We start from the raw sequence: 13,107 nt of genomic DNA, 5'->3' as shown, positions 1-13,107 counted from the left end.
AGCTGCAATATGATAGTTTCCACATCCAAATCGGAGAAAGGGTTTAGGAATCATAGCTCTGTAATGCATAGCGTCCTCTTTTTCAAGGGACCAAAAGTAATTGGACAATGGACTCTAAGGGCTGCAATTAACTCTGAAGGCGTCTCCCTCGTTAACCTGTAATCAATGAAGTAGTTAAAAGGTCAGGGGTGGATTCCAGGTGTGTGGTTTTGCATTTGGAAGCTGTTGCTGTGAGCAGACAACATGCGGTCAAAGGAACTCTCAATTGAGGTGAAGCAGAACATCCTGAGGCTGAAAAAAAAGAAAAAATCCATCAGAGAGATAGCAGACATGCTTGGAGTAGCAAAATCAACAGTTGGGTACATTCTGAGAAAAAAGGAATTGACTGGTGAGCTTGGGAACTCAAAAAGGCCTGGGCGTCCACGGATGACAACAGTGGTGGATGATCGCCGCATACTTAATTTGATGAAGAAGAACCCGTTCACAACATCAACTGAAGTCCAGAACACTCTCAGTGAAGTAGGTGTATCTGTCTCTAAGTCAACAGTAAAGAGAAGACTCCATGACAGTAAATACAAAGGGTTCACATCTAGATGCAAACCATTCATCAATACCAAAAATAGACAGGCCAGAGTTAAATTTGCAGAAAAACACCTCAAGAAGCCAGCTCAGTTCTGGAAAAGTATTCTATGGACAGATGAGACAAAGATCAACCTGTACCAGAATGATGGGAAGAAAAAAGTTTGGAGAAGAAAGGGAACGGCACATGATCCAAGGCACACCACATCCTCTGTAAAACATGGTGGAGGCAACATGATGGAATGGGCATGCATGGCTTTCAATGGCACTGGGTCACTTGTGTTTATTGATGACATAAGAGCAGACAAGAGTAGCCGGATGAATTCTGAAGTGTACCAGGATATACTTTCAGCCCAGATTCAGCCAAATGCTGCAAAGTTGATTGGACGGCGCTTCATAGTACAGATGGACAATGACCCCAAGCATACATCCAAAGCTACCCAGGAGTTCATGAGTGCCAAAAAGTGGAACATTCTGCAATGGCCAAGTCAATCTCCAGATCTAAACCCAATTGAGCATGCATTTCACTTGCTCAAATCCAGACTTAAGACGGAAAGACCCACAAACAAGCAAGACCTGAAGGCTGCGGCTGTAAAGGCCTGGCAAAGCATTAAGGAGGAAACCCAGCGTTTGGTGATGTCCATGGGTTCCAGACTTAAGGCAGTGATTGCCTCCAAAGGATTTGCAACAAAATATTGAAAATAAAAATATTTTGTTTGGGTTATGTTTATTTGTCCAATTACTTTTGACCTCCTAAAATGTGGAGTGTTTGTAAAGAAATGTGTACAATTCCTACATTTTCTATCAGATATTTTTGTTCAACCCTTCAAATTAAACGTTACAATCTGCACTTGAATTCTGTTGTAGAGGTTTCATTTCAAATCCAATGTGGTGGCATGCAGAGCCCAACTCGCGAAAATTGTGTCACTGTCCAAATATTTCTGGCCCTAACTGTAAATTATATAAATTTATTTGCATTTTGCAGTGAAAAAAATAAATATTTGATTCCTCTGGCAAACAAGACTTAATACTTGATGGCAAAACCCTTGTTGGCAAGCACAACAGTCACACATTTTTTGTAGTTGATGATGAGGTTTGCGCACATGTCTGGAGGAATTTTGGTCCACTCCTCTTTGCAGATCATCTCTAAATCATTAAGATTTTGAGGCTGTTGCTTGGTAACTCGAAGCTTCAACTTCCTCAATAAGTTTTCTATGGGATTAAGGTCTGGAGACTGGCTAGGCTACTCCATGACCTTAATGTGCTTCTTTTTAAAGCACTCCTTTCTTGATTTGGCTGTATGTTTTGGGTCATTGTCTTGCTGGAAGACCCAGCTACGACCCATTTTTAATGTCCTGGTGGAGGGAAGGAGGTTGTCACTCAAGATGTTACGGTACATGGCTACATCCATTCTCTCATTGATGTGGTGAAGTAGTCCTGTGCCCTTAGAAGAGAAACACCCCCAAAACATAATGTTTCCACCTTCATATTTGACAGTAGGGATGGTGTTCTTTGGGTCATAGGCAGCATTTCTCTTCCTTCAAACACGGCGAGTTGAGTTAATGTCAAAGACCTCAATTTTTGTCTCATCTGACCACAGCACCTTCTCCCAATCACTCACAGAATCATCCAGGCGTTCATTGGAAAACTTGTGCCTTCTTGAGCAGGGGGACCTTGCGGGCACTGCTGGATTTTAAATCTTTACGGCGTAATGTGTTACCAATGGTTTTCTTGGTGACTGTGGTCCCAGCTGCCTTGAGAACATAAACAAGTTACCCCTGTGTAGTTTTAGGCTGATCTCTCACCTTCCTAATGAGCAATGATACCCCACGAGGTCAGATTTTGCATGGTACCCCAGATCAATGTTGATTGAGTCATTTTGTATTTCTTCCATTTTCTTACTATTGCACCAACAGTTGTCTCCTTCTCACAAAGTGTCTTACTTAGTTTTGTAGCCCATTCCAGCCTTGGTCAGGCCTATGATCATGACCCTGATATCCTTATAGAGCTCTTTGGTCTTGCCCATGTTATTGAGGTTAAAATCTGATTAATTGAGTCTGTGGACAGGAGTATTTTATAAAGGTGACTAGATAAGACAACTGTCTTTAATCTAGGTAACAAGTTGATTAGGAGCGTCTAACTGGTCTGTAGGTGACAGAACTCTTAATGGATTGTAGGGGATCAAATACTTATTTCTCACTGCAAAATGCAAATACATGTATATAATTTATACAATGTGATTTTCTGGATTTTATTTTTGATATTCTTTCTCTCAATGTTAAAATTATCCTACCCTTAAAATTATAGACTATTCATGTCTTTGTCAGTGGGCAAACTTACAAAATCAGCATGGGATCAAATAATTATTTCCTTCATTGTATCTACAGGTAAATAAAGTTAAAATCATATTAGTCTGACTTACTGGAGCAGCTGCTACAGGGAGAATATTAAGGGAGGATATACAGTACGTTCTTTTTCTCCCTATAGCTGGTGCTCCAGTAAAGCAACTTAACATGATTTTAGTGCTATTTGTCTTCAGATTAAAGGAGTTGTCCGGCCTTAGATTGACTGTAGACTTGTAACCTATGAGACTGCAGACTTGTGAATCTTCACAACACATGCACTACACACTATGAGGATTCTCCTTTGCCTGCACTGGGAGCAGGTGGCCATGTGACCGCAAGTGTGCTATTTGCATACTGTGCTTCCTGCCACATTCTGACTAGACTGTGTCTGGCATCGCTCAATACACTTGCATTGAGCATGGACACACACATCTGGTCATCACATGATGTGTGCAAATCCCATACGTATGTAGATCACATGCCCGCCGCTCCTGGTGCCAGAACCTGAGATTCTCAAGTCTTGTAGCCTAAGGCCAGACAACCCCTTTAATCTCATATTTACAAATACATAGCGTTTCTGGACGTGACAGGTTCCCTTTAAGCTTTAAAAACCTCAATATTATGCCCGCATTACAAATATGTTTTCTGTTTTAAAAATGCTGCCCTTCATGGTAGGGGGCTGATTCTCCCATGACACTGATCGTAGACTGTGATGTTTGACTCATGGTAAAGCCTTGTAACATGACCACAGTCATATTTTGCATCCTTGTCCAATGACTGACCCTATGATATAGCATCACAACTTCAAAACCACAAGTATACTTTTTGTTTTAATAAAGGTTTGTGTTGGCTGCACACACCATGTTTTTTTTTTTTTTTTAAATCACCAATGCAGTTTTTGATGTAGGTTTTTAAAGCCAAAGCTAGAAGCCAGCAGCAAAGAGGCATACGGTACAAAAGAAGAAGTCCTTACATTATGTTTTCCATTTCTTTAAATGTACTTCTGAAAAAAAAAATCTGCCAAAAAACTGCTTACGGAGATGACAGGGAGAATAGAGTCCAAAAATCAACTTCTTTTTACTGAACATGAACTTGTTAAGAACTATGTACATCAGATAAAAGATACAATGCTTCACCAATGTTTCACTTGCATGGGCCCGTTTTGGTTACATTTAATGACTCTTCTCTTTCCTTCCACTGCACAATCCTACAACTCATGAGAGTCCAGCAAACTGCTATGGGAAGCTCCGTCTTCCCCTGTGAGTGCTGCACTTGTTGAGGTGAAATGCTTTGGCCTTTAGTCTCAACTCTTAACTGACTAATGAGGACCTCACTGCTTGAGGTACATCGGTGTGGCTCTTGAAAAATACCTTGAAAGTCCACTTCTCTCAGAAAGAAATGTAATTTCCCAATATGACGACCATAGCTTTCTTTCAATGTAGACAGCTGCTCAGTAGCTTCGTTCTGACACAGTTCCCTCTGCTTTCAAGTGGGCCTTCTTCTTTCCCTTGAGCAAAGTTCCGTACTGTTTAAATGGCCTTCCTGGCCTGGGTTCCAATCTGTCAAATGTCTCTTCATGTATCCTTGGTCCTTAGGACGTATTATCTGATGTCCTCCCTTTTCATACAGAACACACTTTAGCATGTAAGTCTGCAAGCTATCAGACCTACTGTCTTATACTATGGGCTGCTGGGTCCCATCTCAGTCATAACATGAAATCTGAGTGCTAGTGCCCATATAACTCCTGCCATCCTGGGCTTGTGCCAACTATTAACTTTGAAAGCCACTGACTAACTGTTGCTGGGCAGAAAATGACTGCATAAGCATTTCGACACATAGTAATGCAAAATACCAATTAGACAAAACAGTACAATGCATAATAAAACCACAGATCCTTCAAGGGGGATGTGACCACATACCTTCCTTACAGGTATGTGCACATTGAGTCTTTTTATGGTGGGTCTGTTCCAAAACCCACCTGACAAAAGTGATTACAAATGTTAAAAAGCATGACGATATGCACTGCAGTGTCAAAATGACTTACTGTTTATATGTTCAGTCATTTTGAGCTCTTTTTAAGCGCATCATGCATCAAAAACCGCAAATTGATTAAAAGATGTGACCTGGTCATTCTTCAGGCTGCTTGGCTGGGAAACTGCTCATTAGTGTCTACATAATGTAAAAAAAACGCCAATGGCAAAGCAAAAGGTGTCTAAAGACTTCTGGTGTTTTCCTGAAATGTCTTCCAATGGCAAAATTCATTAGCTTTGCTGGCGGTCTAAAAGAAGTCATGAGCAGATACCCTTCAACAGATTACTAAGCATCACATGAGTTTCAGAAACTACATTTTATTCAGATATTTGTGATTTTTCTCAAACACAAAGATATAGACCATTGTTCATCAGTATTTTGGACCCGAGTTTCGTCAGTGTTTGGTCAGTGTGTCAGTTTTTACCATCAGTTTTTAATTTGTGCTTTTCGCTGGTATAAAATCTGCAAAATAACACAGATATGTGAACAGCTCTATATATTATAATGGTTGCATGTTCTGTCTAAGAAAAATCTAGATAGAACACAAGTGTGAAAAACGGATGTCTGATTGAAGCAATAAAATCACAAAGCTTGGAGGATTCAATCCTATTGACCTTCAAAAGACAACAGCATAAATACAGTATTACCTTTCATATAACAGGCCTAATGTATTGATGAGCTGATATGTAAACGACAGATTATGACTCCCGAGTCCCCACCTATTCACATTCTACATTCTTAGTATTGCTTCACTTGTGTAAAAATATATTAAATGGATCCTTAACTACAGTAAAAGTTAATTTTAAAGGGCCCAGGGCAATATACAGTATATATATATATATATATATATATATATATATATATATATATATATCATTCTTTCCCTCTCATGATTCTGGCATTTGGCAAATACTAATAGTTATGGTAATCCTAATTGACCTAAAACAGGAAAGGTTTATTCTGATTTCATGTCAGTTATTGAGAACAACATTCATATCTGTCTTTTTATACAGTGTATGTAAACTTTTGGTTTCAACTGTATATATAAATATTAACTACTCGCCTCCTGCACTGGCACGCTCCACCGCACATTGTACTGTGTTTCCCAGCATTCTGGCATCAAAATCTGGAAGGTGGATCATGTCACCACACCAGCCGAGCAGCGGTCAATGATTGGCGGCAGCCTTCACATTACATTCAGTGTCTTCAAGCGCCCATTAAGATTAAGGAAAAGCTGTCAACTGATTCCTACAACCTGGACTACAGAAAACATGGACCATAGACCATCTTCCTTACTCCAGCATGTCTCAGAGGAAAGATGCATCAAAGGCTGGACAGTAATCATGCGACTAGGATTAGGAAGTCCCAGGTCACTTTTTCCTGCACCTGTCAGTCTAGGGAAAGGGAGATGGGGGAGGAGACCTGAGACCTGCCTCTTAGACTAGTCATTCTAGTTACATAGTCCTCAGCTGGCATTTTAAGATGTTTTCTGTTAAAGAGGACCTTTCATTACATGATATAATAGGCAATGCAGGGCAGAATGCATCTTTTTTTTTTGCCTCAGAGATATTAACAATTAACCCCTTTCTGACCTCGGACGGGATAGTACGTCCGAGGTCAGATCCCCTGCTTTGATGTGGGCTCCGGAGGTGAGCCTATATCAAAGCCGTGACATGTCAGCTGTTTTGTACAGCTGACATGTGCATGCAATAGCGGCAAGTGGAATCGCGATCCACCCGCCACTATTAACTAGTTAAATGCCACTGTCAAATGCTGACAGCGGCATTTAACTACCGCTTCCGGCCGTGCAGCCGGAAGTGCGCTCATCGCCGACCCCTGTCACATGATCGGGGGTCAGCGATGCGTCGGCATAGTAACCAGAGGTCTCCTTGAGACCTCTATGGTTACTGATGCCGGCTTGCTGTGAGCGCCACCCTGTGGTCGGCGCTCATAGCAAGCCTGTTATTAAGCTACATAGGAGCGATCTGATTATCGCTGCTATGTAGCAGAGCCGATCAGGCTATGCCAGCTTCTAGCCTCTCATGGAGGCTATTGAAGCATGGCAAAAGTAAAAAAAAATGTTTAAAAACATATGAAATAAATAAAAAAATATAAAAGTTTAAATCACCCCCCTTTCACCCCATTCAAAATAAAACAATAAAAATATAAAAATAAAATCAAATATATACATATTTGGTATCGCCGTGTTCAGAATCGCCTAATCTATCAATAAAAAAAGGATTAACCTGATCGCTAAACGGTGCAGCGAGAAAAAAATTCGAAACGTCAAAACTATGTTTTTTTGGTCGCCGCAACATTGCATTAAAATGTAATAATGGGCGATCAAAAGAACGTATCAGCACCAAAATGGTATCATTAAAAACATCAGCTCAGCACGCAAAAAATAAGCCCTCACCTGATCCCAGATCACGGAAAATGGAGACGCTACGGGTATCGGAAAATGGCACAATTGTTTTTTTTTTAGCAAAGTTTGGAATTTTTTTTCACCACTTAGATAAAATATAACTCAGACATATTTGGTGTCTATGAATTCGTAATGACCTGGAGAATCATAATGGCAGGTCATTTTTAGCATTTAGTGAAGCTAGCAAAAAAGCCATACAAAAAACACGCATGGGATTGCACTTTTTTTGCAATTTCACCGCACTTGGAATTTCTTTCCCATTTTCTAGTACACGACATGGTAAAACCAATGATGTCATTCAAAAGTACAAATTGTCCCGCAAAAAATAAGCCCTCACATGGCCATATTGACGGAAAAATAAAAAAGTTATGGCTCTGGGAAGAAGGGGAGCAAAAAACAAACACGAAAAAATGGAAAATCTCAAGCCACGCAAACAGTTAATTTATTTAAGTCCAAATAGGCATTAATAATAATAATAATAATCTTTATTTTTATATAGCACTAACATATTCTGTAGCGCTTTACAGTTTGCACACATTATCATCCCTGTGCCCGATGGGGCTCACAATCTAAATTCCCTATCAGTATGTCTTTGGAGTGTGGGAGGAAACCGGAGTATCCAGAGGAAACCCACGCAAACACGGGGAGAACATACAATCTCCTGGCAGATGTTGTCCTTGGTGGGATTTGAACCCAGGACTCCAGCGCTGCAAGGCTATCCACTGTGCCACCGTGCTGCCCCTAAGGCATTCCCAAAGAGATTTCACTAGGGGCGCATACTTTATTCTCTTTCTGATTCTGAAAAATCAGAAGCAACATACGGGGGAAAGAAGACTATGTCACCACAATAGCATTAACAAACAGTCCTTTCTCCTCAGTACACAGTGATGACATACTGTATGCTGCAACACAGCAGATCTGAGTGTGATTCACTGAAAGCTTATGCTTATGCTTATGGCAGTCTCATTACAAACAATTCTAGTAGCTCGCCTCTCATAGTGCTGCAGGCATCCACAAACAAGGGGAAACAATAATACATGTTTTTCAAAAAAAACGTTTAGGTGCCAAATACTTTGATCAATAAATGCAAAATTAAAAAAAAGCAAAAAAACTTTTTATTCCGCTCTGCAGCGCTTATTACGTTGTGTCCAGATCAACATGAAACATTTGGTGAAATATCCTCTTTAAGTACCACATTATTTAAGAATGAAGCATTCATGAAAAAACTGATTTCTGGTTTCTGATTCATGCTGATCACGATTCCCTTTCACATTGATAATTAAAACAACTATGCATATAACGGTGATGAAATGGTTAAAAATGAATGACACACATCAAGCTGAATCTGTATTTCAAAGGCAATACATGTTAAAAGCAAAAATGCATGGCAGATTGAAAAAAAAATGTCATAAGATGAAGGAAAAGAGTATACCAAACAGTAATATACATTCAGTTCCACTTCCTTCGCTTGGATTATCTAATATCGTAAGTATCAGTTTTTAGTGTTTCTTTGAAATGTACTGTTTTACATAAGGGGAAGAAAATCTTCATTGTGCTTTTATCGTTTTCTTTTCTACTATCGTCATATTTTACTTCGCTATGCTGTATTTCACTAACACAGTTCTGTTTTTCTTCTGTGCTGCCCTTTATATTACCTTTTAGTGGTATATTTGTGCATAATTGAGACCCAACAATTATCCATGTGCCCATATTTTACACTGAGGTTATTGAATCTATATCGTTAGTAATATCGAAATGATCAACTACTTTTGTATTTAAAAGTTTAATTGTGTTTTATGCTACTGTTACATTTAATCCTTCCCTCTGTTACATTAATTTACCAAAATACAGATAAAGTAAACCAGTAAAACAGAGTCTGATTTTACACTACAGTTACACAGCAAAAAATGTTATATGTCTTAATGTTGTATTTAATGTTGTTCATCCACACATTCTTTCACACGACTCATTTTCATTCCAAGTTCATATAACATTAATGTATGTTTAGCAAGCGTCTCATTAGTATCAAAATTAGATTGGAGATATAGAATTAACAACCCTTATATTGTATAATATAATTATTTGTAGTAGAATATATATTCTAAGGGATGTAGGCAGCATTCAAGTGATAAAAAAGTTGACCCAAAATGCAATTTTAATGTTTAAATTTGTAAAATTGCCTAAGCCAAATACCTCTAAACCAAGCCTTTTATGAGCGCCATTTTGAGGCACCCATGGGTTTGTCAAGCTTCTGATCTGAACCCATTATCTTGGAGAGACCCACACCATAATTCTGAATCTAAGGCATGGGTTACTGTAATATTCAAATATCTCTGCCTCCTTGAGAAGAATATTGCATGGCTTTAAGCACACATCTGGGTGAATTTTCAACGTAGCCTATTCAAGAATTATAAGAAATTATACTATAAGCCATTTGCAGTTTGATAGTGCACAACTTACGCATAAGAGGTAGCCATTCTATGGGTTAAACATTAAACCAAATTAAGCTAATAAAATCCGATGCCTTGGATTAGAAAGGACTCAAAATGTATTTTTAGACTGTGACATCATAACTTATTCCATTCAATGGCTGCTTACATTATGTCTGTGCTCAACAGCAACCATGATTAACTTAAATATGGAATATTGTGTGTAATCTCTTGTACTTAACTAATATTTCAGCAGGATTTCAATGGTAAATCGTCCTACTGATCACTTGGTACATAGCCATTCCATCCACTTAAGTCATCCCAGAAGTTTGTCAAAGCCCAAGTGTGTTGTCACAAAGTTCCATGTCTGTATGTTATTTTAGTGAAACCTAAAGCTAAAAGTGACACCTGCTTATCATTTTGTAGTTTGTCACTTTTTTCAAAAAGTGCTTGTTACGCATAAAAAGTTGTATTTATAAAGAGTGTAAGGTTATATAGAAACATGAAAATGTTCTCCTGAAAGAACATCAAGCCAATACTTGGGCACCGCCTTTGGTTTCCATGAAAAAAATCTATATAAGAATTTATTGCTTTGATTTGACTAATAGTCACATATTCAGGTTCATGGGTGCTTCAAAAATGAAATTAAACTCCTTTAACAACATAAGATATAAGAAAGATTTGGTTGGCTGGCCGTTTAAATTTTACAAATTTCAAACACCTATTGGGAAGAGAAGCCCTCTTTGTAATTGATACCAATCTCCACGGTCCTCTCTTCCAGACTCAAAGGACATGTTTAATAGCTCCTTCCCTTTTTCTCCTTAGAAATTACAATGGACAGTAACAGTGAAGGTGGTCGTTCTCGGTCAGGTAGTGAGGGAAATATTTCACCTGTAAAAGAAGAAACTTATTATCGCAGCATTGGAGGACACAGGAAGTGGTCTCTTCAGCGTACCAGGGCCTCTGAGGATAGATACGGTATGCAAAACAAAAAATTCTTCCTCCTTTTTAACCAAAGGATGTTTTCAGATTTTTCAAACTTTTATGTCTGGTCCAATAAGGGTGTAAAGTCACTTTTGAACTTACCAGACATGTTTTGGTGGTGCTCAGCAAATTCAGAATATCATCTAATTGTCAGGTTTGGAAATCTATAAATATCTGAATAGTAGCTTCTAAGAAAAAGATATTTTTTTCGGTGAACCCCTTTAGGCTTCAAGCCTGGATCAGTTCTTTCTTGGCTTTTACTATGCTGGATAAATAGCCAATTCTCTTGCATGTAATGCAGCATGTGTGTAGGCACTTCTGTGTCCATCCCAGCACATTTAGGTTCTTTAAAGTTAGTGGAAAGAAAGGTAGGATAGCCCCAAGTTCATGTTCATCATTGCCATTCAGTCATACTGTATGTGTTGTTGTGTGACTTATCACATTGCATGGTCAACAGCTTCTACGTAAAGCTCATTGTGTTCCTGAGATTGCGCTTTTCTATTGAGGCACAAACATGTTGTTTGCAAATATAAGCCATACAGTCAGCTCTGCTAAGGAATATGTTGCAAATCTAGCACATGATACCATTGCTAAGCCTTCAAGCTCTTTGACATATGCCAAGGTGGTGGAGCATACAAAGATTGTTGTATATGTTTCGTAATTTATTTAGATAGTTATGGAAGCCGAGAAAAGATGTCATCTGGGATGTACGAGGAATCTGAAACAGATGGAGGGTTGGACGATTATTCAGTACGAATATTTGTGGCACTCTTTGACTATGATCCAAGAACTATGTCACCGAATCCAGATGCTGCAGAAGAAGAGCTTCCCTTTAAGGAAGGTCAAATAATTAAGGTAAATGATTAAATATTTTTGCTCTCTTTCTAAAGATAGCAAAGTTAACCCTTCCTGGTTGTGGACCTTTATGGCCAGGGAAAGTTTTCATCATTTCACATGCTGTAATCTAAAGGTGAATTTTTTGTTATAAGTCTACCTTAGATGGCACACATAGAATGTATTATTTATAACTGAACTGTATATTAGGTATGGATGACCGACCCCTTTCAAACCATGTGATAGCGTATCAAAAAATAATTTTATTATGCTAAAGACATTTCCAAATTTTATTCTGCCAAAAACATTTCAACCTGTAGCATATATTTGTCAAGCATGCTTTACAAAGACCTTCTGCAGATCAAAACATAGGCGTATTTGGCAAAATAAAATTACTGTTTGATACACGATCCCCTGGTTTGGAAGTGTCCATAATCCCAATACTTGAATTGTTACTAAGTAGAGTTCCTTGTTGTATGACTTTGCATGCCTCTGCTGGATCAGTGCCGTGGGCAATTCCCTCTATTATTAATTATTTAGGAGTCTTATTTTGTAAAAATGGATAGAAATATGAAAAATTACAATATTTTTACATTTTAATGCTTTGTTTTAAGGTAGCCTTTTGAAGAAAAAATCCTCAAATTCTCCTATTAATACTGCTTATAGTGTTGTCAAATATGTGTGCATTGCTTTTAATATTACTACAGAGTAAAGAATAAAACCCTATTTTTTGGAGTAGCGAGCACTTAGCATTTCTTAACTTTTTTTCTCATCTTATTGTTATATTTTTTTTAATTGTAATATATATACAGGGTGGTCCAAAAGTAGGTAAACAGTACGTGTAATAGCGGTTATGAAGGGGGAGATTTATCAAACATGGTGTAAAGTGAAACTGACTCAGTTGTCCTTAGCAACCAATCAGATTTCACTTTTCATTATTCACAGACTCTTTGGAAAATGAAAGGTGGAATCTGATTGGTTGCTAAGGGCAACTGAGTCAGTTTCACAGATCCAGTTTTCACAGATAAATCTCCCCCAAATCTGTTTTCTTTTCAGATAATTCAGATAACCCATCATGGCAAATAATTTAAATACAGATAAAAGAAAATGGATTTTAAAAGAGTATTGCAAATCTCAAAATTCTGAAACAGTTAGAGCAAATTGGGTTGAAACATTTGGTACTCAAACCCAAAAGAGACAAACCATGTACCGCATTTGTAACAAATTCGATGCCACTGGCTCAATTCTTAATGCTCCAAAAACTAGAAGACCCAAAACAGAAAATAATAAACAACTTGTTGCTGAAACATTTGTTCAGAGTCCAAAAAAGTCCACCAGAAGAGTCTCTTTAGAATTGGAAATTTCACGATTTTCCATCATGCGAATCCTGAAATCTATTGGGTGGAAAGCTTATCGTCCACGTTTAATTCATGGTTTATTGGAGGATGATCCAGACAGGCACGTTCACCAGACTTGAAAT

At 38.3% G+C, this 13,107-nt stretch overlaps 1 protein-coding gene across 2 annotated transcripts in view; it reads left to right on the top strand.

Annotated features, from left to right (window-relative positions):
- The window catches only part of RIMBP2 (RIMS binding protein 2), a 524,709-nt gene that overhangs the window by 403,855 nt on the left and 107,747 nt on the right, over positions 1–13,107 (top strand). The window contains exons 19-20 of one of the 2 annotated variants that reach the window (XM_069756049.1): positions 10,635–10,787; positions 11,464–11,648. In XM_069756049.1, the coding sequence (XP_069612150.1) occupies positions 10,635–10,787; positions 11,464–11,648 (338 nt within the window). The remainder of the gene's footprint in view (positions 1–10,634; positions 10,788–11,463; positions 11,649–13,107) is intronic. The other variant, XM_069756050.1, reaches the window with a different exon arrangement.

This window comes from Ranitomeya imitator, chromosome 1, assembly GCF_032444005.1.
Source record: "Ranitomeya imitator isolate aRanImi1 chromosome 1, aRanImi1.pri, whole genome shotgun sequence".
Classification (NCBI taxonomy): domain Eukaryota; kingdom Metazoa; phylum Chordata; class Amphibia; order Anura; family Dendrobatidae; genus Ranitomeya; species Ranitomeya imitator.
Note: the sequence above shows the minus strand (reverse complement) of the source record. Positions and strands in the feature narration are given on the sequence as shown.